This window comes from Pogona vitticeps, chromosome 15 (genome assembly GCF_051106095.1).
Source record: "Pogona vitticeps strain Pit_001003342236 chromosome 15, PviZW2.1, whole genome shotgun sequence".
Classification (NCBI taxonomy): Eukaryota; Metazoa; Chordata; class Lepidosauria; order Squamata; family Agamidae; genus Pogona; species Pogona vitticeps.
The window spans coordinates 5,585,118-5,610,807 of record NC_135797.1 but is presented as its reverse complement, the minus strand read 5'-3'; the positions used below and the strand labels follow the sequence as shown (position 1 = coordinate 5,610,807).

At 46.0% G+C, this 25,690-nt stretch overlaps 1 protein-coding gene and 1 long non-coding RNA gene across 4 annotated transcripts; both read right to left on the bottom strand.

The window, feature by feature from the left end:
- Positions 1 to 313: 313 nt before the first annotated feature.
- Positions 314 to 17,418, bottom strand: STX5 (syntaxin 5). Of its 2 annotated transcripts, none has more exons than XM_072983786.2 (11): positions 17,279 to 17,418; positions 11,970 to 12,204; positions 10,841 to 10,911; positions 9,008 to 9,063; positions 8,395 to 8,465; positions 7,917 to 8,033; positions 7,611 to 7,667; positions 6,456 to 6,537; positions 5,314 to 5,414; positions 3,770 to 3,891; positions 314 to 2,051 (listed from the first exon to the last, which is right to left on the bottom strand). In XM_072983786.2, exons 2-11 carry the CDS (start codon positions 12,183 to 12,185, stop codon positions 1,892 to 1,894), a joined length of 1,053 nt encoding a protein of 350 aa, XP_072839887.2. In that variant the 5' UTR covers positions 12,186 to 12,204; positions 17,279 to 17,418; the 3' UTR covers positions 314 to 1,891. The 2 variants fall into 2 exon arrangements, with proteins under 2 accessions (XP_072839887.2, XP_072839888.2); XM_072983787.2 differs by having other exon boundaries at positions 11,970 to 12,198; positions 17,279 to 17,411.
- A 3,323-nt stretch (positions 17,419 to 20,741) lies between these two features.
- LOC140702788 (uncharacterized) lies at positions 20,742 to 25,291 on the bottom strand. Of its 2 annotated transcripts, none has more exons than XR_012082051.2 (2): positions 25,076 to 25,291; positions 20,742 to 21,112 (listed from the first exon to the last, which is right to left on the bottom strand). It is a non-coding gene; the product is annotated as an uncharacterized LOC140702788 (long non-coding RNA). The 2 variants fall into 2 exon arrangements; XR_013539303.1 differs by lacking the exon at positions 25,076 to 25,291 and adding an exon at positions 24,588 to 24,742.
- Positions 25,292 to 25,690: the final 399 nt, after the last annotated feature.

Below are 25,690 nucleotides of genomic sequence, written 5' to 3'. Positions count from 1 at the left end.
AATGGTGTAAGCTTCCCTTTTAAAGGGAAATGTATGGTAAAAAATATTTTAAATTAAAAAATAAATATGGAGTTACGAGCAAAAAAAAAAAAAACCCAACTGGGTAAAAATATCTTCTTAAAAAAATCAAAATAAAATAATACATTAAGTAAAGCAGCCCGTTTAGATCAGGCAAAATGTCAAATGTTAAGGTGAGCAAACCCCCACCTTAAGATATAAATATATGTTGTGAACATCTGGAGGGCTGCGGCTTCCTTGCCCTCTGAAGAAACCAATCTATGCTGGTGTACAGGACACAGAACGAATAGATGTCTTTATTTTTAAAGTATTTTTAATCATTTTCGAAGTACAGGCCAAGGGCCCATACTGGTCTCCTCCGAACCATGGTTAGGTTAACACCACCACACCACCCATCCTCCACCTTAGCTGAACAATAGATAGCAGGTGTCCCTCAGCCCCCCAACACCTCACAGCAAAGAGTCTGCTTTTGGGGAATCAAAGGGGGGCGCAGCGTGTGGAATGGTTAAGGCCATGGCAACTTAAGGAACTGAACTGACACCACCCGGTCAAAGAGGCAGGTGGTGGGGCCGACCTTAAGCAGGGATTGGGTGTTGCGACTCAGCCACCATAACCAGGCCAGGGAGAAGGGTAAAATGGCCTTAGCATAGGCTATTCCAAAGAGGTTGGGCAGGTAGAATCGAGGAAGAAAGTTAAACAGCTATGCTGATAGCAAAGAGTGTAAAGAGGAACCAATCCGGGGAGCAGAAAGTTTTCTTCTGTTTTTCTGCAACGGGTAAATGGGATGGGGGGGGGAAACGGGTTTGGACCTCAAACGAGAGCAAGAGGAAGCACTAGGGGGGTGAATTTGTTTCTGACAGCTAGAAGACATGGAGTGCATTTACTAAGAGGTGCAACCTCTATGCAGAACTGAGTGCCTTCTCTTTTCCCCCAAACGTCAGGAAGGGTGGCAGCAAGGAGAATGGAGTTAAACTCCTTCTAATCTTACGCTGGCAGGGAGAATTTTGGGCTCAGGGAAGGAATACTTCGGATTGAATGTGTCAAACGTTTTTGTGTGTGCAAAAGAAAAACCTTCCTTCTCGAAGGAGAAACAAAAGGGAAGGAGGAAGTGTCATACGAGGACACTCTGGGCAAGGAGAGAACCAGATGTGCTTGAAAACCTTTTTGGGGGGATGCGGAGGCCAGCTGTTCCTGTACAAGGGGATGGAGGAACTCCCCACCATAGCTGCGGGGGGGGGAGAGATTTAAATATGCCACAGTGGGAGTCAGTCAGGGGCTGGGGAGAGAGGGAAATGTGCACTACCCTCCGAACAGGGCAAAAGGCACAGTCAGGGCTGCCTCGCAACCCTACAAGCCACAGCTCCCTGCCTGCTGTATAGAAAGGCAAAGGCTTGCTGGATGTAGGGTACCAGACGTTGAAACCCCCGTACAAGTATATTAATGTCATTTTTTAAAAAAAGATAAAGAGATGAAGGTTGGGCTTCTGTTAGCACTTTTTGAGTCCCAGGGTTAGGGCAAAATATACAGAAGAGGGCAGCAGGTGCAAGATTTCTGGTCCCGCTACAGATACACCCATCTACATCGTGTCCCATTTGGGAAGTAGGAGGTGGAGGCGAAGCCCTTCACAGCGTAGTCCCGAAGGATATTGCACTCCGGTCAGGGTGGCCCTGCTCCAGGCCCAAGAGCCACGGGAATGAAAAGACACCATGGGCAAGGTAGGGTCCCGTGGGTACCGGCCATGGCCTAGGCAACGCTCGTCCTCGCTGGCCTCGAAAGAGAGCGGGAGAGTGCAGAGTCTAGAGATGCAGCTCTGAGAAAGTAGATGGGCAGAAGGGAGGGTGCCGGGCGTCTGAGCCGACTCCCCCCCACCCGATCAGGCCAGGAACACCACGAAGATGATGAAGAAGACAATCAGGATGAGGAAGATCTTCACCATCAGCCACCGGTTGGAGGTCACAGATTGGAAGTACTTCAGGATCTCTGTGTGCGCCCCTTCGACATTCAGCTGTGCGTCTTCCACGTTGGCGTCGATTCTGCGGAACAGGCAGAAGGAAGAGCGGGTGAAGGCCATTGAAAGGGCAACAAACGCGCCCCTCTATCCATCAAGCACAGGGTCTTAATCAGCGAAGGGAAGCCTAACAACAGGCAGATTAAACCACTGATGCACAAGGGGAGAGATTAAGGAGTTTATCGTGAGAAAGGAGACATGCGCAGGCTACAGCTCCCGGAATTCCTCGGGAATTTCTAGACTTGCAGTTCAAACCTGAAGAGTTCTAAGTGTTTAGACCCCAAAGCACTGAATCTGCCTTGGAGAAAGATTAATGACAGAGCACGGGGGTGCCACGAGCAATGCACAAAGCCAAAAAGCTGATTCCAGGTTTGAGGAGACTTGTACCAAGGAGCCCAGGGTCGTCTGAAAGCGCCTTGCTGTTGCCTGCATTGGAGCAGAAAATTGTGCCAGCCTTTAAGGGTGCAGTGGCCAAAGCCAGCGTAAGTTATTTCAGCACCCAGCATTAAAAAAAAAAAACATTCAGGCCATCTGCAAAAATGCAGGACTAATAGATGAAGGAGCCTCCTGGAGCAGTGGTTAAAACTGCAGTGCTGCAGTCAAGACTCTGCTCACAACCTGAGTTCAATCCTGAATTCTGGCAGCCGGTTTGAGGTCAACCTTCCATCCTTCTGAGGTCAGTAAATTGAGTGCCCAGCCTTCTGGAGGAGAGGCCAAGGTGTAGCCTTGCGTAATTAAATTGTAAACCGCCCAGAGAATACTTTAAGCACTATGGGGCAGTACAGAAGCAGGACATTGCTTTTGCTTAAATTTTTTCCACATATTCTGACACACACACACCCCAGTTTGTTGTGTGAGACAGCTGCTTGACTCTACCTAACGGTAGGGCTCGGCCCCAGGGGGTCTGCCATCATCACCCACCTGAAAATGCCCTAAGAGTCTATACAAACTCTGAGGAATGGTGTTAGGGGGAAAAAGCCGCCTCCACCATTCGATTAGGCACCCTTCAGTCTCGAGAGACTATGGGAACGTGCCCTGAATAGAGGACTTGGAACAGCGTCTAGTGTGGCTGAGAAGGTCAATTCGAGAGTGACCATCCCTTCCACACTGAGGACAAATACAATCTGTTCCCTGCCCATCTCCCTGATTTTGCTGGTTTTGGGACTGCCTCTTGGCCTCGGCCTGCTGGACAAGGGTCTCTTCTTCAAAATGGGAGGTCATGATGCACCGCCTGCCTCCAGGCTGAACGCTCAGAGATCAAGGTTCCCCATCTGTTGAGGTCCACTACTAAGGCCTTCAGATCCCGCTTGCAGATGTCCTTGTATTGCAGCTGTGCTCTCCCTCTGGGGCAATTTCCCTGCACTAATTCTCCATACATGAGATCTTTTGGAATCTGACCATCAACCATTCTAACGACATGCCCAAGCCAATGTAGACATCACTGTTTCAGTAATGTATACATGGTTGTTGTGGGTTTTTCGGGCTCTTTGGCCATGTTCTGAAGGTTGTTCTTCCTAATGTTTCGCCAGTCTCTGTGGCCGGCATCTTCAGAGGACAGCACTCTGCCAGCCACAGAGACTGGTGAAACGTTAGGAAGAACAACCTTCAGAACACGGCCAAAGAACCCGAAAAACCCACAACCATTAGATCCCGGCCGTGAAAGCCTTCGCGAGTGTATACATGCTGAAAATTCCAGCTCGTACCAGGAAGAGAGCGCGCTTTGGTGGGGCACGGCCTTCCTACCTCTGGATGGTCTCCTCTTGCTCTTTGACCATGTGTGCCAGCTGCTGGAATATGGAGCCCAGCTCTACGATAGTCGATTCAATGTTCTGCATGGTATCTGCCCGGCTCTGGATGTATGAATCCTGCAAAGAGGAATGGGAGATCCAGGCATGGTCCCAAACCCCTCCCATGGAGAAATATCATGATATTTCACTTTTTTTTGTTAAAAAGGTTTTTCTTAACTTCTAAACGGTATGGGGGTCCCACATCTGCTTAGCATGAGAACTGCTGTGCCTGGGAGTTTTCAAGAGTGACCCTTCTTTTTCCAGTGATACCTCCCCCTGGGGAGCTAATGGAGTAGGGGAGCTCAAAACAACTGGGGGAGGTGTTGCATGGTTCTCATCTTTCTGTTATGTAATTTATAAACTCAAGAAACAGTCTCTTCCACTGTGTACCACTGCAAACTTCTAGAAAATTTTAACTATGTACAGCGCTGCCTCGCAAGACGAATATAATTCGTTCCGCGAGTAGCGTTATCTTGCGAAAAAAAAAATGAATTTTTTTTGTCTTGCAAGGCATCAGCCTTGGGGGGAAAAAAACATCTTGTGAAGCACGGCCATAGAAGAAGCCGTCTTGCGAAACACCATAGTGATTGAAAAAAACACTCGTCTTGCGTTTTTTTCATCCCGTGAGGCGTTCATCTTGCGAGGCACCACTGTACTCTAGAAGACCTGGCAGAATATAAATCAGGCTGTATTTCTCAAATCCTGGCCTAAGTACAACAGTATGATAGACGGTGAACGAGACTAGGTAATCAATTTTTATCACTGACATCCCTTTTTATCACATATGTCTATTAAAAAGCGCCATTTCTGTCATCTAGTCTGGTTTATCCCCTAATAAGCCTTTAATGGCATGAGATCCCAAAGATAGGGATCAGGGAGAGAAAGAGAGGTGTTAGTATTCACAATGGTGCCAAAAACCTATCGCGAGCCAGAATATTGTTGAGATGTTGATATGAAAATGTATTAAATATTATTATATAGTTAAATGTAAAATGGCTGATTTTACTTAAGTCACGGTACTGATTGTACTCAGGTGTGGGTATCAAGGATTAAGACTTAATGTTGTACAGCTATGTACATATTGAAACTTGGCGTAAGAGAAAATGAAGTAATGTATTTTCCGATTGATCCGAGAACTGTACATAAGTCATGTGTAAAATGAACACCTTTACCGGCTGTAAGTCAGATCACTTTTTCCTATGCTGCGTGTTGCTTCATGTCATGTCATGCTGCCATAGGAATGTCTATTCTCCATGTATATACAGTATGTAAATAGACTAAGTTGTTGGTTTTTACTCTCTGTGTCATAAGTGTCTGCTAACCGATTCCTTACTCTGCTGATGTTGTGAGAATAAACGTTATAGTCAAAATTCTCAACAAACACCTTGCCCTTGAAATAAAACCAGCCAGCCTCTTTCGTTATAACTATTTCTAGTACTCTCAAGCAAGCACCTGAAATTCCCCACCCACGTCCAAACCCACCCTCCCACCTCAAACAACCTGTTCGTTGATCAGCTGCAACTGCTGGCTGGCCCGGTTGTCCATGTCAATAGCCACATCCCCCGAATGCCGAGGTTCATCCTGAAGCATGGCAGAGCCACCTGCGGGATCGGTTCAATATGTCAAAGTCTGCAGCCTGTTCCTCTCTCAGCTAAGAAAGGTTCACCGCTTCCCATTTCCTCCCCCTCCCCAGCCAATCCATCCATCCATCCATCCATCCATCCATCCGGTGGCAAAGCCACTATTCTGGGTGACAAACAAATCACAAGTACACAACAACCTCTATTTTAAAAGAAAACCCACATAAACAGCAAGCAAGGAACATACAGTGGTGCCTCGCTAGACGATGATAATCCGTTCCACTGAAATGGCTGTTTAGCGAAATCATTGTCAAGCGAAAAGCATTTCCCCATTGGAATGCATTGAAACCCGTTTAATGCGTTCCAATGGGGAAGAATCGTCGTTGTCTAGCGAAGATCGGCCATAGGAAAGCCGCTCTGCGAACTGCCAATCAGCTGTTTAAATAGCTGTCTTGCGAAGCTTAGGTCCCGAAAACACCTGTTTTGCGAGTGCGGAGGGAGCTGTCAAAATCGTCGTCTAGCAAAAATCGGTTTGCGAAGCAGGGACCAAACATTGTCCAGAGAAATTCCCCCATAGGAATCACTGTTTTGCGAATCACTATAGCGATTGCAAAAAGCCAATGTCTAGTAAAAAAAACTGTCATGTGGGGTAACTGTCTAGTGAGGCACCACTATAATGGCTACAAATAAAATAACGAATGAAGTGACTATAAAATAGTTACAAATGTTGAGTACAATAATATTAGGCAGCAAAAACAGGACAAGTTCTTAAGTAAAAAATAAAGTCCAACCATTCAGTGAGATTACTATGGGGTAAAACCATAAAAGGTTTGTGAAAAGAGCTAGGTTGTAACTTGTCTCTAAACCCAAGGAGGGGTGGTTTCAAAGGAGCAGGTTTTCGGGCCTCCCTTGGGGTCGCCACCCTCTGGATCATCCAGTCCAGCCCCTGTTGAGGAGGGCAAGTGGGGGGAATCAAACTCCCAACCTTTGGCTCCGTTGCCAGAGGCCTAAAACTCTGAGCTATCCAGCAGTTATTGTTACGGACTCTACCATCCAACTCACTGAGGTTGCTCGCGGTCAAGGGCATGGCAGACACAGGGGCGCGGGAAAACTGTTCTCGACGCGTCTTCTGCTGCTTGAGGTTCTGCAGGAGGAAGCAAAGTAGAGGGAGAACGTGCCAACATGAGAAGGCACAGAGTCCAGCTCTGGGGCACTGAATGCTGTTGAAACCACTTGCAAGACAACAAACACACATCAAAGGGTACCACCATCTCTCTGTTCTGCCTGTAAGGTTCCCAAAGGCTGGACACTGATCAAACCAACTTTGATGCCTTTGATGATACTCGTCCTGGCTTGTGTGGTCAATGAGAGCTCGGAAAAGTTGGGTTTCTTCACTAGCTTTCCCCAGAACCCCTCTGATTCTTTCTCAAGGCTTCCCGTGAGTCAGCCTCCTTGGCCCTCCTACTCTCCAAGACAGCCTTCATAACAATTAAAATCCTTGTCTCATTTTCATCACTAGCACAGGCTATCCTGGAGCTCGGAAAGGCTGATCTAACATTATAATGTTAAAAGCAAATTATTTTCTCCCTGATGCAACACAGAGAAAGATTTGAGATCTGAATGCGTTATTTCACAGATTTTTAAAAATTGTCAAAGCCCGCCCCCACACAGACCTAAAAATGAACAGTAATAAAATTAAAGCAACAAGACCGATAATTGATACTTGAAAGTACCACTGGCTTTTAAAGATTAAAACAACATTTTAAATCCTGGTCAAAACTGTTAACAAATCACAGTTTAATTAATTATTTCCAAGCTCTAGGCTGTGTCTGGAAGGTGCTCTAATTTTCACCGACGTTTTTACTTTTGCCAGAAGCCCTTTTTGAAAACACTGCTTTACAGAGAGGCTTTTTCGGCAAATGGCCCAGAGTAGTGCATCGGCACAAAGGAAGCGATGTACAAATTTAATTAATGTTGTGATGTGCTTCTATTTATCTGAGTCTGGGTGAGACGGGGTGTTTTGGTTCCCCTTTCTCCAAAAGGAAAAACAAAAGTACTAATAAAATGGGAAACACATCAAAAGGATACATTTAGCCCTTCTCTGTAATTCGCCCTTGACCCAGATTGAGGGTGAGCTATCTTATCGAAACCCAAGGCATCTAAATGACCACGTCCCTTGAACTTCTCTACTGCAGAGTTTGAGAGCAGGAGACTTACCTCTGTCCGCACCTCCAACACGGACTTGAAGTCATTGGACATGGAGGCTAATTTGGACTGGAAAAGAAGAAGAAGGAGGGTGGAGTGAGAGAAAAGAATATGTAGAAGCCAAGATCAGAGGATTCTGCTAAGCCTCTATGCCAGTCCCCATTCCATGCTCCTACTTGCTAAACATACATTGGGCAAGTCCTGGGAATCTTGATGTTTTAGCCTGTAAGCGGCATCAGGCCCACCCACCACAGCCAAGAATAGGGGCAAAAGGGTGTTGCAGGAGGGCCTTTCGCCTCTCGCTGCCCCAGGCCTGACCTGCAAGGACACCACCACAGTGTTCGAGTGGGTTTGCACGTGCCTCCCGCTTTGGCTGCCTTTGGCCTTGACAAACTCCTGGAGTTGCGCAATCTGTTTGTTCAGGCTGTTGATGTCCTGCAGGGAAGGAAAGCGGACTGCGTGAGCGGGGTGGGTGGGGAGAGCCGGGCGGCCCAACGTTCCGAGATCGGAAATCTGGAAATAAGTTTGTCTCCAGACTCTTTCTCAACAAGCAGACTTCATATCTACACAAGTTTCAAGAGACTGCGAGAAGGAAATGAATGACTAGGAATGGAACAGCGGCACCTCCCATCACATTGACTGGGGTTGGCCTTTCCCCCAACTTGTTGTGTGCTCTAGATTCACACCTTACTTTTGGTACCACATCCAAAGAAGAGCAGATCAGCAAAGAACGAGCTAATCGAGAAAGCTCTGTTTATTCCTGTCTTGCTGACGAGCTAAGACAAGAGGCCTTTACCTGTTTGACGATGTAGGTCAGTTCTTCGATCTCCACCGCCTTGTCGTCAAACAAGGACTTCCGCTTGGCCACTAAAGACGCAAAGAGCAAGATCTTTAGCTATTAATGGTGCTCTGGTGACCCTCCAGTCCTAGTTACTGCAAACACTGCCCTGTTTCCCCGAAAATAGGCCTATCCTGAAAATAAGCGCTAGTATGATTTTTCAGGATGCTCGTCATATAAGCCCTACCCCAAAAATAAGCCCTAGTTAAGGGAAACCCCACTCTCCACCCTTGTGCAGCAACCAGAAGATGACATGACTGTACAATAAAACATCCCCTGAAAATAAGCCCTGATGTGTTCTATTTGGAGCAAAAATTAATATAAGACCCTGTCTTATTTTCGGGTAAACATGGTAGGTCTACCAACCTTAGAATTATCTTAGAAGGGAACCTATAGATCATCAAGTCCAGCCTCTGTCAAGAAGGTCCAGTGGGTGAACTGAACTCCCAACTCCACAGCCAGAGACCTAAACCACTGAGATTTCCGTCCACATCAAACGCCCAACCCAAAAGCTCAGATTTTAGAGGCTCTCCCGATTCTCTTCCGCTTTGTCCGAACTTCAAATACTCACATATCGTTAGCTTCTCGAGCTTGGCAAATGTGTTGCTGAGGTCCTTCCCGATGCGTCTGAGAATCACAAGGATTTGGCAAATTAACCGGCAATAAAAAGGAAGCAAGCATCGCTTAACCCCAGCTTTTGCCTACACGGGTAGGGAGTGATGGCTATTTATTTAAATTATTTTTTATGCCGGCTTTCTCCCCATAGGGGACCCAAGGGGGCTAACAACAGATAAAGTAAGAATTTTTAAAACACTATATAAATACCACATTTAAAAAAACAATGAAACGTACATTAAGATTTTAAAAACCAAATATAAAAACGATTTAAAAAACACGAACATTTAAGGACCTGTAATTTTAAAAAAACAGCATTCCTAGCTAGAGCAGCCCAGAATATCCAGAGCATGCCAGAGAGGGGCCAGTTGCTCTAGATCAGTGGCTCCCAACCTTGGGTCTCTAGATGTTCTTGGACTGCAAATCCCAGAAGCCCTTGCCAGCACAGGTAGAGGCGAAGGCTTCTGGGAGTTGCAGTCCAAGAACATCTGGAGACCCGAGGCTGGAGACCACTGCTCAAGATCATTCAAGGCCTCCGCATTTCCTAAACATTTCCCACCCTCTCCGTTCCACCACTGACTTCACCGGTCACCGTCCTTGCCATGATAAGAGGGCTTGATCTGATATCAGATAGGGACAAACTTGACAGTTCTCAGCATCCCCCCTCGCCAGCCCTGACCACATCCTTTATATTAGCCCCGGCTGGAATTAACCTCTAAAGCAGGTCGGCAAAGTTTACCCCAGGAGCGACAGCCATTTCTGCCTGGGGCCGATTCTGCTGCCTCAGCCCCTGGCAGAAAACAGAATTAGGCTCCCTGAAAGATACCAGGAGTGGCAAAGCACCTTTTAAATAAGTCATGAGCCTCCTGTATTGGTTCACACCCCTGGATTCGCTGTTGCCTCTAGGCTTATTTAATGGGGGGGGTCATTGCTGTTACTGTTTGGAAATCATTATTCACATCTTTGTTGGCTGGGGGTGGGTAGTTCTGTCATTGTTGTTTTTAATTGCTGTTCACCTCCCATTAGGCATCCTTCAGTCTCGAAAGACTATGGTAACGGGCTCTGTATGGAGGACTTGGAACAGCGTCTAGTGTGGCTAATTAGGGAGGATAGAAATGTACAGTGGTGCCTCGCTTAGCGATCGCCCCGTTGAGCGATGAAATCGCTTAGCGATGGGGTTTTGGCCATCGCCAGAGCGATCGTTTAGCGATGGCCCCTGTGGGGAAAAATCGCTTTGCGATGATTGTGGGGAAGCGATCATGGCAAAGTGACCCTTTTTGCACAGCTGATCGGCGGTTTCAAAATGGCCGCCGGGAAAACAAAATGGCCGCCCGCTGTTTTGCCTCGCTTTAGAGGCACCGAAAATGGCCGCCCCTATGGAGGATCTTCACATAAGGTCAGTTTTTAAGCCCATAGGAACGCATTAAACACGTTTTAATGCGTTTCTATGGGCTTTTAAAAATCGCTTAGCGATTAAATCGCTTAGCAACGTTTTTCCTGGAACGGATTAACGTCGCTAAGCGAGGCACCACTGTATATGATAAAACAATTGGGCAGGATAGAAATGTAACTAACAAAACGAATTAACTAATAAAATCACAATTTTTTCAGAAACTAGAAAGAGACTTCTGAAGTTTTATTTATTGCTATTTTTGTTATTAATATTTTACATTTGGTAGTCTGAGTGGTTACCAGAGGATTATGTATGTGTGTGTGTAGAAAACTGGCCCAGGGGCCGGGAGAAAGTTGTGTACCCCTTCAAGAAAGCACAACAGATGGTCCAACTCACTTGGCCATGACCGTGAATTCGCTTCTTTGCCGTACAGCGTTCAGTACTGGTTTGTTGAGCTGCAGCCCGTTCTGCAAATGAGAAGATGGGGGGGAAAGGCAATTGCTGCTGGGTTAGGTATGCATGAACAAAAAGAAGAGAACAGAAAACAAGCAGGAAAAAAAGAGAAAAAGATAAATTAAGTCCAAGCTTCCCGAAGGGAGAGATTCCGGAAAATATGCCTCTTCTGATACAGCAGCTATCGTTCGCTCATTCCCCGACTGATAGACCTGCTGATAGACTGTCGCCTCAATGCCAATATTTGCATTTTTATTTTGGATCTCCAGCGTCTTTAGGGATGAACCAAGATATATGTCCACTTATCCAAATGCTGTCCTCCGTGTCGGCTAAGAATGAAACCAAACAGGATTCCAATTGTTTGCGTGGAATGATTGTGCTCAACTTAAAAATGTTTTTTTTTACAGGAATAAGAAGCAGAAGTGAAAAAGAAAAAAGAGAGCGAGAGAGAGTAACAGTGAGAGCAAAAGTACTGAAGGGGTTAAAATCAGCTTCCTTTCCCACCTTCGGCCTGACAGCCCCCTCCTGGGGCTTTTATTAGCAATGGAAGGGGAGCTTCCAAAGGTGTAAATGGAGTTTTTCTGGAAGGCAGCAGGAGCTTGTGGGAGACACTGAGAGGAGAGTGAGGAATGAAGGGCTACTTTTTTCCCTGCTCCTTGGCTCATCTCCATCACTGTTAATTTTAAAAATGCAGAGCACTTCCATGCACAAAGGTTGAAATTCAGTTAGCCCAGATTACTAGACCAGATAGGCGGGGTATAAATAAAAAAATCAAATAAATCAAATAAATCAAATAAATAAATCAATCAAGAAAGAAAGAAAGAAATCAAGAAAGAAATCAAGAAAGAAAGAAATCAAGAAAGAAAGAAATCAAGAAAGAAAGAAATCAAGAAAAAAAGAAAGAAATCAAGAAAGAAAGTGTGGCACTGTGGCAGGCTGAAAAGAGAGGCCGGGCTCCTCTGCCCCAGACATGTACATCGGCTGATTCTTGGTGGGCTCTACCTACGCGGGGCCCGCAAATGAGGCCCCACAGAGCCAGCTGGATCCTGCACGGGCTCCTTTTGACACTCACCTGTCGGCTTTGCAAGGACTTGCAGGTGGAGAGGAACTCCTGGGTGCGGTCTTGACATGACATGGTGTCCCGCAGGGGCAGGGGTGGCGGGAACGAGGTGGTGGCAGTAGCAGCGGTGGCGGCGGCAGCGAGCGGGGGCAAAACCTGTGTCTGGGGAGGTCCCAGGTAGACGCCCTGCTCGGTGTTTCTAGAGCCGTGACGTTTCCTCGTATTCATGGAGGCTCATAACCTGTTGCTTGGAGGGAAAACAAAGTGCCGTCAGTAAACTACCGCCAAGGCTACCCGGGCCGTCCACGGTGACTTTCGTGGTGCAAAAGTCTTCAATCAGTGGTTCCCAACATTTGAGCAATTTATTCTTGGACTGCAGTTCCCAGAGGCCTTCACTACCAGCTGTGCTGGCTGGGGTTTCTGGGAATTGCAGTGCAAAAACATCATCTTGGATGATGAACGGGGAATGCACAACCCTCCAGATAGGGTGGACAATATGGCCAGTTTCAGGGGTGAAACGCAGAGTGAAAGAATTGTAGAGCTCGAAGGGACCTCAAGGTTCATGGAGCCGAGTCCCTTTGGAAGCAGAAGATCTGTTTTTAATCGGAATTGCGGGCCAACAACGTCTGGGAAGCCACATATTCCACAGCCCTACGTATATGCTACAGTCCTCTCCGTTACTGGGTTTAAGAACCCAGCTGCTCCTTCTCTCAGCCTGCCTCGCTTCAAACACTGATGTGAGACTGAACCAGGTTGCCTCCATTTCCTTAGAAGAAAGCTAGGTGTAAATGTAGCCGCTAACAAACACAGCGCTGCTGGTCCAAGGCACTGCATTGTATGAATCAGAACCTAGATGACGATACCCACTATCCATATCCTAAATGAGCCAACATCTTAAGAGGCCTCGTTACATCATCCAGACATCAATTCCTTACCTTCATTTATCCCAGGCAGAAAGACACAACAGATCAGCAAAGACCCGTAACTCCCCACCTCATTGTACATATACAACCAGGAAGAAAGAAAGGGAGCTGACCCAACGGATAATGCTGAAACAAAGGCAATTTGGGGTGTCAGGAGTGAATTTTTGTGTGGAAAGGCCAAGAGATTCAGCTCTTGTTGTTGTTTAGTCGTGTCTGACTCTTCGGGACCCCATGGACCAGAGCACGCCAGGCCCTCCTGTCTTCCACTGCCTCTCGGAGTTGGGTCAAATTCATGTTGGTAGCGATTACCAACTCACTCTTAGATTCAGACAAAATGCTGGGGGGGGGGGGGGGAAATCAAGAATTCTTTAAATTTAAAGTTTGCAAAAAGCTCTGGTGGGTGGTCTCTGGGATTCTTAAGCCAATAAAACAGACAGCTGCCCATCTCTGAAATATCCCTGCCATTCACTGTTCTGCCTGAAGCAAATTCTTCCACTGGTCAGACAACCGAGCCTGCCCTGAAATACAGACTGCTTGGCTCTGTCTCAGTACCATCGTGTCTGCTAGGACCTCAGAACACAGTGAGAAGCAAACTTAAAAGCTCTCTCCTAGGTTAAACTCACTGCTCTAAAAAGCAACAACCGCTTCCTCTACCCAAACCTTACGATGCAGCCAAGAATAATATTGCACTTTGCTCTTTTCCTTTCGCAGGCTGACAATCTTTGTTTCTAACTTAGTATGGAAAGTTATACAGTGGTACCTCGCTAGACGGCGACCTCGCAAAACGATGAATCTGCATGACGATGAGGTTTTGCGATCGCGATAGCGATTTGCAAAACAGTGATTCCAATGGGCGATTTTCGCTGGACAATGTTTGGGTCCCTGCTTCGCAAACCAATTTTCGCAAGACGACGATTTTGCCACTGATCAGCACTTCGCAAAACGGGTGTTTTCGGGACCAATGCTTCGCAGGGCAGCCATTTTAACAGCTGATCGGTGTTTCGAAAAATGGCTTCCCTATGGGCGATCTTCGCAAAACGATAACGATTTTTCCCCATTGAAATGCATTAAATGGGTTTCCATGCATTCCAATGGGGAAACGGTTTTCGCAAGACGATGTTTTCGCTAAACAGCTATTTCTATGGAACGGATCATCATCATCATGCGGGACACCACTGTATTTCACATATGCCCAAGAGTCATGCTCATGGGCATGTATCAAATAACATAATTAAAAATTGGTATTTCAAAAACAAATATTTGAAAAATATTTGATATATTTTGCATGTCAACTTTTTTCTTTTTTCCATTACACATTATGTAAAATTAAAATAAGCTTTCAGAAAGTAAAGCCCATTTCCTCAAATATATACAGAACTACCCACAGTCAGCACGCAAGTACAGGCTGCTATAAATACACAAAGCCCTGTGGCCATTCCATGTAAAGTGGAAGATAAGCCAAGCAACTACCCACAGGGGTGTAATCTGTTGTCATAATGCATATACAGATCAGTATGTTTTGGCAATACATATATTTGTCTAGGAATACACAAATGGCCTTATATTGGCTGGAATCCTGGGGTCGCTCCCAGTGGTGGCAATCCACTTACTGTATTAAAGGCTTCTCCAGCAGCCATTCTGAGGCTCCCAAAGGCTGCCCTGAATCTACAGGGATCCCTTAAGCCAGTAGTCCCCAACCTTGGGCCTCCAGATGTTCTTGGACTAAAACTCCCAGAAGCCTTCACCACCACCTCTGCTAGCCAGGATTTCTGGGAGTTGAAGTCCAAGAACATCTGGAGGCCCAAAGTTGGGGGCCACTGCCTTAAGCCACTTCAGGACCTTGTTGCAGGGGGTGGGAAGTTTAGGATACTTTAAATTCAATGACAGATTAACATGGGTGACTGAGGATATCATGTAAAAGTTATGATAGCAGAGTAGCACGAGTGGATTTCAGCCACTGGGTGGGGCTTTGGCCCTCTACCCCAGTATTGCCACTTGTGGCTCCTACCCACAGTTTAAGGAGCTACCTTATACTCTACCTGGAAAAGTGGGAATTGAACCAGGGGTCTCCAAGATACAGTCCATTCAGAAAACAGGGGCCAGAATCCTATTACAAGGTCATAAGGCAAACAGAGTAAACCTCAATGGCGAATTGCTGCTAGTTAAGAAGAAAATGTTCGCATTTCTTGTTATGAGCTAGTTCATGCATTGTGTTGATACACAAGAAATACAAGTATTGACTTACCTAACAGCAATTCACAGTCAGAGATATGCTGGTGAATGTAACTGATCAGATTCTGGCCAGGACTTGGTATACTTTGGTCATTGCCCCTACTTGTTTTTTGTTTTTTTTTGGTAACAGACCAGTTTGGCATATTCAGTACAGTACAGTCATACAAGCCTCTTCCTTCCGATTACTTCATCATTTTCTGTGTTTCCAGACATATTCAAATGCAGGACATGCAGGGGCCCATCATGTTTTTACCATCCCTTAGAAGCCAGGTCAAAATGTGCCCAATGAAGGGAAGGAACAGACAGGAGCTTGTTCCTCCCCTTCATTGCCATTCAAAGCATTACTTCTCTGAAACCAAGCTGGCTAGGAAGGTGGAGTTTCTCACACCCGTCTCACAAAAAAGGCTGTGACACAGAGGAACTGTCCAATCCCCAGTATACCTCTGTGCACACCATGTGAGAAACACACATGGGAGTAAACAGAAACTGAAATTCCCAACTCTAAGAGAGCTGTCACTGTCAGCTTTATTTGCAAGTTTCGCAAAGGTCATGGGAAACAGAATGTAGACTTTGCTGTGATACAACAGAGTCCTCCAAATGTACCACCAAATGTGAAAAACCAACCGGAAACAAGCCATCTTTACTGCACACATATGAGTTTCACAATAGGACACTGGGGGACAACTGTCACTCTCCAGATTTTTTTTGCCCAAAACTCCCCCGGCCTCATTTATTTATAATATTTTTACCCTGCCTTTCCCCTTAAAAAGGGCCCAAGGCGGCTTATAGCATTAGAAGACAATATTCAAAGCTAAAAAGAGCCCATCTCCACAAATAAAAATCTGGATCCAGATTCTTAATTCTGTCTATTACTCTAGATGAGATTTTTAAATCTGGACTAAGAAGCATATATAGCTAGAACTACCCTATCTTAACCTTCTGTCTTCCATTCCTTCTCGGTCTTGGATTCTCTCCCAGTTCCCTTCAGCCTAAAAGTCCAATTCCAGTTCCCTCCGGGCAGTGAATGTCCTCTTTTGCTATATTACTTTATAAATTAAGACTTATATTGATCAGACCATAATATACACAAGTTTCCAAATCCAAACTACAAAAAATTAGACAGCAATGTGCATTCCATCTACATCCTGCTGCACAGGTAATGGGGTCTGTGGGCTGTTTCACATGAAATCCAGCTGCACACGATCCCTACATCAAGTGCTTTAAGTTGCACCACTTCCTCAGTAAAACAGAAAGAGAGAGGCCAAGAGATCTAATCATTTAAAACCCTCTATTCCTTATGGGAACCCAAGAGTCCCTGCCCTTTGAAGAAACAAAGACCAACATCTTCCCCAAGATCATCTACAAACGAAACTCTCTGGGAGGCTCCAACAAGGAAAGGGGGCAAGGAAAAAAGAAAGCACCACATCATCATCATCATCATTTCAGAAGGGCAGAGCTGGAAGAACCAACCCCTCTGGATCATCAAAGTCCAGTTCCTGTCTAGGAAGCCCAGTGGGGGAATCGAACTCCCAACCTCTGGTTGGGAAAAAGAGTGGAAGGTGGAGCCCTTTAAAAAGGGGGGGGGAACTTTTGGGACAAATGGCAGCAGGGGAGGGAGGGGGAAAGAGTTTGAGCCCCTTGTTTCGTGTGGATAAAGAAGAGAGGGACCTTTCTGTGAGGACACACAGAAAGAAAACCCAAATAACAGCCGGAGGTAAGAGATGGAGGGGCCTTCTCTGTCTGTGGCCCTCCAGATGTGGGGGACTACAATTCCTAGGATATCTATCACATCTGGAACACACACACACACAGAGGCTGGCTAAAGTGGCTGAGGATGATGGGTATTGTAGTGCGAGACCTCTGAAGAACTCCAGTTTGGGGAAGGTTGTTTGAACTATGACCTGAGAGAAAGAAGGGGGGAAGGGGGGAGAATGGAAAGAGGGGGGGACACTTTTATGGGGACACACACACACACACACACCGCAGCAGGAAGGAGGGGGGCTTTTGTGGAGAGGGGGAACTCTTTGAAGAGGGAAAGGGGGACCCCGCAAAGGGGGATCTTTTATGGAGGAGCACCACGGGAGACAAAAAGGAAAACAGGAACCGGGAGTGAGCCCAATGGGGGGGGGAGAGGAAGGAAGGGCCCCGAAGGCCGCCCAGACTCACCGGCCTAGCGGACCCGAACCCGGCTCGAGGCGCTTCCCGGCTTCTCAGTCCCGAACACCGACACCCCCCTCACCCGGGAACCGACCGAACAGAGCCGCCGAAAAAGAGGGCGGACCGCCAACGTCACTGCCACGTACTCCCTCCAGGGGGCTACGTCACGCGCACGACGTCGAGACGGCGCGGCCACGCCCCCCTCCCTTCGTCCGGCCGGCGTCTCGCGCCCTCGCCGTTGGAGGAGGCGGGGCTTAGGAGCGACCGAGGAAACCAGGAGGCCTTCCTGAGCGGAAGGGGTGGGGCTGGTCTTAAAAAAACAACAACACGGCCTTGTTTCTAGGCAACGGACGCCGCTGGGGCCTAAGCTCCTGAATCCCAGGCTGGCTTGTTGTTGTTTAGGTGTTAAGTCTTGTCCGACTCTTCGTGACCCCCATGGACCAGAGCACGCCAGGCCCTCCTGTCTTCCACTGCCTCCCGGAGCTGGGTCAAATTCATGTTGGTCACTTCGATGACACTGTCCAACCATCTCATCCTCTGTCGTCCCCTTCTCCTCTTGCCTTCACACTTTCCCAGCATCAGGGTCTTTTCCAGGGAGTCTTCTCTTCTCATGAGATGGCCAAAGGATTGGAGCCTCAGCTTCAGGATCTTTCCTTTCCAGTGAGCACTCAGGGTTGATTTCCTTCAGAATGGATAGGTTTGTTCTCCTTGCAGTCCAGGGGACTCCCAAGAGCCTCCTCCAGCACCACAATTCAAAGGCATCAATTCTTCGGTGGTCAGCCTTCTTTATGGATCAGCTCTCACTTCCATACATCACTACAGGAAAAACCATAGCTTTGACTATTTGGACTTTTGTTGGCAAGGTGATGTCTCTGCTTTTTAAGATGCTGTCGAGGTTTGTCATCGCTTTCCTCCCAAGAAGCAGGCGTCTTTTAATTTCGTGGCTGCTGTCACCATCTGCAGAGGTCATGGAGCTCAAGAAAGTAAAATCTGTCACTGACTCCCTATCTTCCCCTTCTATTTGCCAGGAGGTGACAGGACCACTGGCCATGATCTTAGCTTTTTTGATGTTGAGCTTTGGCAGGTTGGCTTATGTGGAAGGAAACTCTCCCCCCCCCCCAACCTTAGTTGATCTTTACTAGGTTGGGTTTTCGAGGAGGTTGCAGTCTTAGTCCGTGCAAGTATATGAGGCAAAGACAGCATGAAAACAAAGCAAGTGAACAAACCAACCAATAAAAATAAAGATAACAAATTTAAATTCAACATAGCAACAATGTAGGATTTGAATAGTTGTTTCCCTGAACCAGTTTTAAAACAAGGATGTGACAAACAGAGAGGAATTCAACTGGTGAAGTTTCTCTGATTCTTGTACTTCACCTGCTAAATTTTTATCTGCCACATATGAGCTCTGCCAGGAAGGGAAAATAAGAAAGAGGAGGGGGAGATAAATTATATGCTCTGATCTTTAATCTCTTCTTGTTTCACACTCTTCCATGTCTGAGACATGCATTTTTCTCAATGCACCACCAAAAATCAGCCTTGATAGCCAAGGACTGCCATGTTTCCTTTTCTTACTGCTTTCGACTGGTGTGTTTTGCCCAAAGCAAGAGATAGAGCTGAGATACACCAAGGCTGACCAAGAAGATATATCTGCATACGCTTATTTCAGAGATAAACCCGTATTTGTCTGTAAGCAAAAGTATTGTGGTATCTCTAAGACTTAACAATTTTCCTTCATTCAGTGTGAGCTTTCATAGATTACAATCCACTTCTCATGTTTGAAGAAATGGATTGTAATCCACAAAAGCTTACATTGGATTTAGTTTGTTTAGTCCTAAAGGTGCCAGAACCCTTTTGTTGTTGTTGTTGATAATTATGATTTGTACTCAGGCATCCACATCCACTCTTGAGAGCCCCCTAGACTGCAAAGAGAACAAACCTATCCATTTTGAAGGAAATCAACCCTGAGTGCTCAATGGAAAGGAAAGATCCTGAAGCTGAGGCTCCAATACTTTGGCCATCTCATGAGAAGAGAAGACTCCCTGGAAAAGACCCTGATGTTGGGAAAGTGTGAAGGCAAGAAGAGAAGGGAACGTCAGAGGACGAGATGGATGGACAGTGTCACTGAAGCAGCCAACATGAATTTGACCCAACTCCGGGAGGCAGTGGAAGACAGGAGGGCCTGGCATGCTCTGGTCCATGGGGGTCACGAAGAGTCGGACACGACTTAACGACTAAACAACAACAAATCCACATCCAAAGGAGTGGACCACAGATTCGTGTGCAAATTTGGCTTTAAAGTACTACAACAAGTCTCTTCATTGTTTCTGTAGGTACAGACTAGCACAGCTACCAAACCTAGAAATGACAGATCTGATTCACAACCAGTCTTAGATTTCAGAAGTGGAGATTAGCCAGTGCTGTATCTAAAATGCACTGCTCGGTTTAGTCTGTTACCTGCAGTATCTTACAGTCGCTGCTTCGTTCTATCTACAAATCTCAATTTTAAACTGGTTCTGCAATGCAGACCTTTTGACCACAACATTGGGCTCATTTATTTTAATGTGTTTATTTCTTCCACCACCTTTATTCATACAGGTTGCTGTTGTGAGCCATTGAGTCAGAGCTGGCTTCTAGCAACTCTAGTAGGGATTTCAATGTGAGATCTTTAAGGAGTAGATTTACCATTTCATTCCCCCCACCACCCAGTAAGCTTCCATAACTGAATGGGGATTCAAACATAGACCTCCCGAGTCCTCGTCCATCACTCTATCCACTACACCACACTGGGTATCACTCATCTGGATTCTCTTTCTATGGTTCAACATTCATATGAGGAGGATACCTCTAGTAAGGCAACAATAACAAGAGCAACAAGAAAGGGGGGGACAAATTAAGAAGAAAAAGCACAAGATTTTCATCATCATAGAACTGCAGAGTGGCAAGGGACCCTATGGATCACCAAGTCTTCCTGGTGAAAGCAAAGGGGGAAAATATAGGAAAAAAACACAACAGATTTGCATTTAAACTCCCTCTGCCCTCATCATTGTGTTTTTTTTAGTAATATATCGTTATGATTTTAAACTGTATTTGTTATATGATATGTTGTTATCCGCCCAGAGTAGTCTGTATGACTAGATGGGCAGGCTATAAATGTAATAAAATTAAATTAAAATTAAATCCTTCCCCAGCTGTAATGAAGGAAATATATATATAATTTTATACTTACCTGTAGTTTTTCTAGAGATCCTGAATGCATTCACCCTATTTTGCATTTCTCCCAACACACAGCTTTGGGGGGGGGGGGGAATTTGCCTGATACATTACTGTACTATGGAGTTTAAGTTTAGATTTTTAATTATCAACACAACTGCCTCTGCATTCTCTCTATAGCTGGCCAACCATTGCTCTTTCCCACCAGGCATATACTGTACTATTTCAGATGGCAGAGAATGTCACAGAAAGCGTGTGCAATAGTTAATGTTTATTCCCCTTAGCTGTGGGACTATCTGTATTTTGGAAAAACGCTGCCATATCCCACTTTGTCTTTTCTGTCCAGTTTTCCTTTCTTCTCATAGAGTTTTTTCCCCATGGCTTAAGCATCGGAGGGCTCTCCTTGGGAGGCATCAGCAGGATTCTGGCTGGGGCCAGCTGCTTCTACTTCAGGGATCCTGTCGCTCCTATTAGACTCACGACGGCTGCTGAAGGCAGAATAACGCCTCCAAATCACGGTGATCTTTGTGTTGTTGGACCGCTGCTTGGAATTCTCTGCCTCTGTCACTGTTTCCTTCTTCTTTCCAGCATCCCGCCTGTTCTTTAAGCTTAATTTTTTCTTTCTTTTCCCTGCAAACGATAATTATACCATAAGGGTGTTGGAAAAGAGCCAAAAGGCCTTTTTCACCAGCATCTTGCACATCTGAACAAAGCCAGTAGCCCCTTCTCTTCAGATTGGCATCGCCGTCACTGATGTTACTAGGTGGTTGCATCTGTTGGTGTAACTAAGACTGGAGAAGGCTGATAACAGCAGTGGCAACGATTGTGCAACACTTAATACCAGTGGTGCCTCGCATAGCGATCGCTCCATATAGCGATGAAATCGCTTTGTGATGGACTTTTTGCCATTGCAAGAACGATTGCTTTGCGATGGCCCCTATGGGGAAATTTCGCTTTGCGATGATCGCAGGGAAGTGATCATCGCAAAGCCCCCATTTTCGGCCAGCTGATTGACGGTTTCAAAATGGCAGCCGGGTAAACAAAATGGCCGCCCGCTGTTTTGCCTCGCTTTAGAGGCACCGAAAATGGCCGCTGCAATGGAGGATTTTCGCATGCTAGTTTTTAAGCCCATAGGAACGCATTAAACGCATTTTAATGCGTTTCTATGGACTTTTAAAAATCGCTTAGCAGCGATTTTTGCTGCACGGATTAACAACGCTAAGCGAGGCACCACTTACTTGTTACTTTTGCCCCATGGCTCTCATGTAATCCTTTTCTTTGCGTGGGAACTGAAGTATGGGAGAAGTAAGTCTTTAATTATTTAATAACATTACTGCTGGCAGTGATTTTTTGTAACTAGAGACTGCCTTCTCCTATTGTACAGCTTCCACACAATACAAGGGATTAAACAAAAAACCCTGGGAGCTACAGGACAGAATTAGGAAGTGCTCAATTTCTGAAACTTACCCCTGCTGCTGATATCATCAACAGTTACACCAACAGGTTTCAACCAACATTGCTGGTTCAAAATGCAGCATCCAGACTGCTGATCAGGGCTGGTCACAGGGATCACATAACCCCCCTGTTACAGCAGCGTTGTCTACGTTGGCTCATTACTGAAACAGCGACTTCTACGTTGGCTTGGGCATGTTGTAAGAATAGCTGACAGTCAGATTCCAAAAGATCTCCTGTATGGAGAATGAGTGCAGGGAAATTGTCCCAGAGGGAGACCACAGCTGCGATACAAGGAGATCTGGAAGCGGGATCTGAAGGCCTTAGGAATGAACCTCAACAGATGGGAAACCTTGACATCAGAGCATTCAGCCTGGAGGCAGGCGTTGCATCCCGGCCTCTCCCAATTTGAAGAGACCCTTGTCCAGCAGGCTGAGGCAAAGAGGAAGTAACAAAAGCAGCAAAATCATTGAGCTGGACAGGGGACAGATTGGATTTGTCTTCAGTGTGGAAGGGACTATCACTCTCAAATTGGCCTCTTCAGCCACACTAGACACTGCTCCAAGTCCTCCATACAGAGCACGTTACCATAGTCTCTCAAGACTGAAGGATGCCTAACAGCAGCTCCACTGTCTGCCAAGGCACAATTTCCAGGCACAATCTGAAGTGCTGGTTTTAACCTATAAAGCCCTAAATGGCCTGGGTCCAAGCTATCTTTAAGATTGTATCTCCCATTATAAGCTGGGTCAGAGGTTCAGATCATAAGGAGAGGGCTTTCTCTTGTTCCCGCCACCTTCACAGGTGTGTTTGGTGGGGACACGGGAGACGGCCTTCTCTGCTGCTGCTCCCAGACTTTGGAACTCCCTCCCACTGGAGGCCAAACTGGCCCCATCTTTGCTCTCCTTCCACAAACAGGCAAAGACCTTTATCTTCAGGGAAGCCTCCCTTCAGTAACTAGCTACCTGTGTGTGATTTTTAAGATGGATTGTTATGCATTGCTGCTTTGACTGAATTTCTAGTACTACTTCTGTTTTCAATTTTTGTGTTTTTCATTTCTCAGAGTGGCATTGGTTGTTCTTTTTTTAATTGTATCCTTACTGCTCTTAGCTTTAATATTGCTTTTTAATGATGTAAGATGCCTCTTTCCTCATTCTTCTTAGTTATAAATATTATCTTTTAATGATGTTCACCACCATTGTACACTCATTGTTTTCTACTTTACATATTGTCTTTTACTGCTGTAAGCTACCTTGGGTCCTTTTCAAGGAGAAAAGTGGAGTAAACAATATTTGAAATACTGTAACATTAAAAAAACTTAAATTAAATATTAAGATGGAGATTCCCCAGTAAATATAAACAATTGTAGGCCCCGAGTCTTATGGCAATTTTATATATATTTTAATTGTATTTTAATCGTACATATCTTTATTGTATTTTAAATGCTGTAAGCCGCCCAGAGACCTTTGGGTAGTGTGGGTGGCATATCAATCAATCAATCAATCAATCAATCAATCAATCAATCAATCAATCAATCAATCAATCAAATAACTAAATAAATAAATAAATATTAGGTATTGTTACAGGATTACCAAGCAAAACAATCAGTGGATAAATGTTCTAAAAAAGAAAGCGTCAAAACATAGACAAGGCCTTGTTGCATTAAATCTTCTTCTGGGCAGCCAGCGAAAATGGCTTTAAGCTGAATCAAGAACATATTGACTGAGATGCTGATGTTGGCTCGCTTTATGACCAGGCTGGCTATGGCTAAAACATCTGTCTGACTAGTTCCTAATTGCAGAACATGAAAAGTGGCTGCTAAGCAAAGAAGATGCAGACCGATCTGGGAAACCCTACCAGGCCACAGAAGAAAACAGTTAACCTAGCCAACCTGACATGCAGTCAATTCGTATTTGGGCTGATTCTTCTTGCATAGGCTGTAAAATAAACCAATTAAAAGGCTGTGTAGGACATCAGACTGCATGTAGGCATATGATGGCATTGATGATGTTATTTATTAGTGTGATGGGGGAAGTCTCCTTGGTCACACCCAGCTCGGTTAATGGTAAAGGACTGCGGGTGATGTCCTCTGAAATATTTGGAAGGCTGAAGATTCCCCACTGATTCATGCCATGCTGCCAATGCAAACGGCAACTTAGAGGTAAGATCACTCTTGATCCTACCTAGCTTTTGTTCCTGCCTAGTTTACAATCTGAAGGGAGGGAGAGAGAGGAGGGGTTGAAGGGTCTCAGCACATACTGTTAAAGCTTGGCTATTGTTATTAAAAAGATGCTCAATAAGTAAAGGGTTCTTTCGCATAGAAAACTCAAAGCCAAAGGACAGGAGTGTCCCTGGGACAGTGGTTTTCTATGTGCAAATGTTATTTCTTTTTTTAAGTCTGGAGATTGATTCCTGCAAGGTGACTGTCTTTAGTTCAAAGAGATATACCTATATATATTCCCAACACAGACTCAAGAGCAATTTTCAAAGCTCCGTTTCATAACTACATAAAAAATAAAATAAAAATAAATTTAAAAAGAGAGGGTCTGTGATACTTGTTAAGGTTGAGAGATCAGCTTTGGCGGATCTCTCAACCCATCTCTCCTGATGCCAAATGAACAATTCGCGGGACACCTCCTGGATCTCTGAATGTTACCTGCGGTGGTTTTAAGAACACCACTGCCTCCATCTGTATCAGCTCACCTGGCCCCCAACAATAACCATGACACTTTGGGACGTGAATAAAAAATATTCATTTTCTGAACCACCCACAAGAACTTAATGCACAGCCTGAAGAAGGTGACTGATCCTCGAAAGCTACCTGTCTCTTGGCTGCTTGATTTTTTTTTAGCGGTCTAATAAAGGCACCAGTTTCTCATCCCAAGAGCCCCAAACCCCAAACCCCCGCTGCAACAGCACTCTGCCTCCCGAGCCCCCAACAGGGACAATTAAAAGCGGAATTTCCCCGCCCTCCAGGGAAGCCCTGCAGAGTGGGAAGCTCCTCCCCTTCGAACGCCCAGGCCCCGCCCCCGGGCGGCTTAGGGTTCCATCCAGAAGCCCCGCCTCCCTCCCCGCCCTTCCACCCACGTGTCCCAAGCGTCCGATCCGTGGGGATTCCCCGATGGGTCGGGAGGGGGCGCTCGCCTTTCTCCTCCGCCACGGCCGGGGCAGCCGGTTTGGCCTCGGGCGGCTTCTCGTCCTCGGTTTCCGTGGACAGCGCTTCAGTGGATTCCACGCAGCCCATCGCCCGCCGGCCCGGGCCGCTGAAGGGGAGCCGGCGGCACCGCCCGCCTTGCTTGTGTCCCCCCCCCGCCCCGAGGCGGCTTTGTGAGGTCACGCCTGAGCCTGGCCTCTTGGCCCCGGGGGGGGGGCAGGGGCAGGACCTGAGGTCGTTCCCACGACTTATTTCAAAACAAAAGATTAACATTGACAATGCCCCTCTTTTCGATTCATCATCATCATCTTAAGAGCTGGAAGGTCCCCTATGGATCATCGAGTTGTCAAGGAGGCACGGCGGGGATTCGAACAGCCAACCTTCGAGCAGTTCCACCTCGGGTTTTCCCCTCCCGTCTTCTAGGCCACATTCAGCATTTACATTGATTTTTAAAGCTGCAGATGATCATGCTCTTAAATCTGCAGATGATAATTGAGATCATACTCTTAAAGCTGCAGATGATATTGAAATCATACTCAAAGCTGCAGATGATATGGAGATCATACTCTTAAAGCTGCAGATGATGTTGAAATCATACTCAAAGC

Bases quoted from the DNA above. Each gene is read 5' to 3' on its own strand.
- STX5 (XM_072983786.2), bottom strand. From the start codon at position 12,185: ATGAATACGAGGAAACGTCACGGCTCTAGAAACACCGAGCAGGGCGTC. The intron at 9,064-10,840 runs GTGAGTTGGACC...TGTGATTCTCAG, and splicing joins GAATTCACGGTCATGGCCAA to ACGCATCGGGAAGGACCTCA. The intron at 2,052-3,769 runs GTAGGAAGGCCG...CCTGTTCCGCAG, and splicing joins CAAGAGGAGACCATCCAGAG to AATCGACGCCAACGTGGAAG.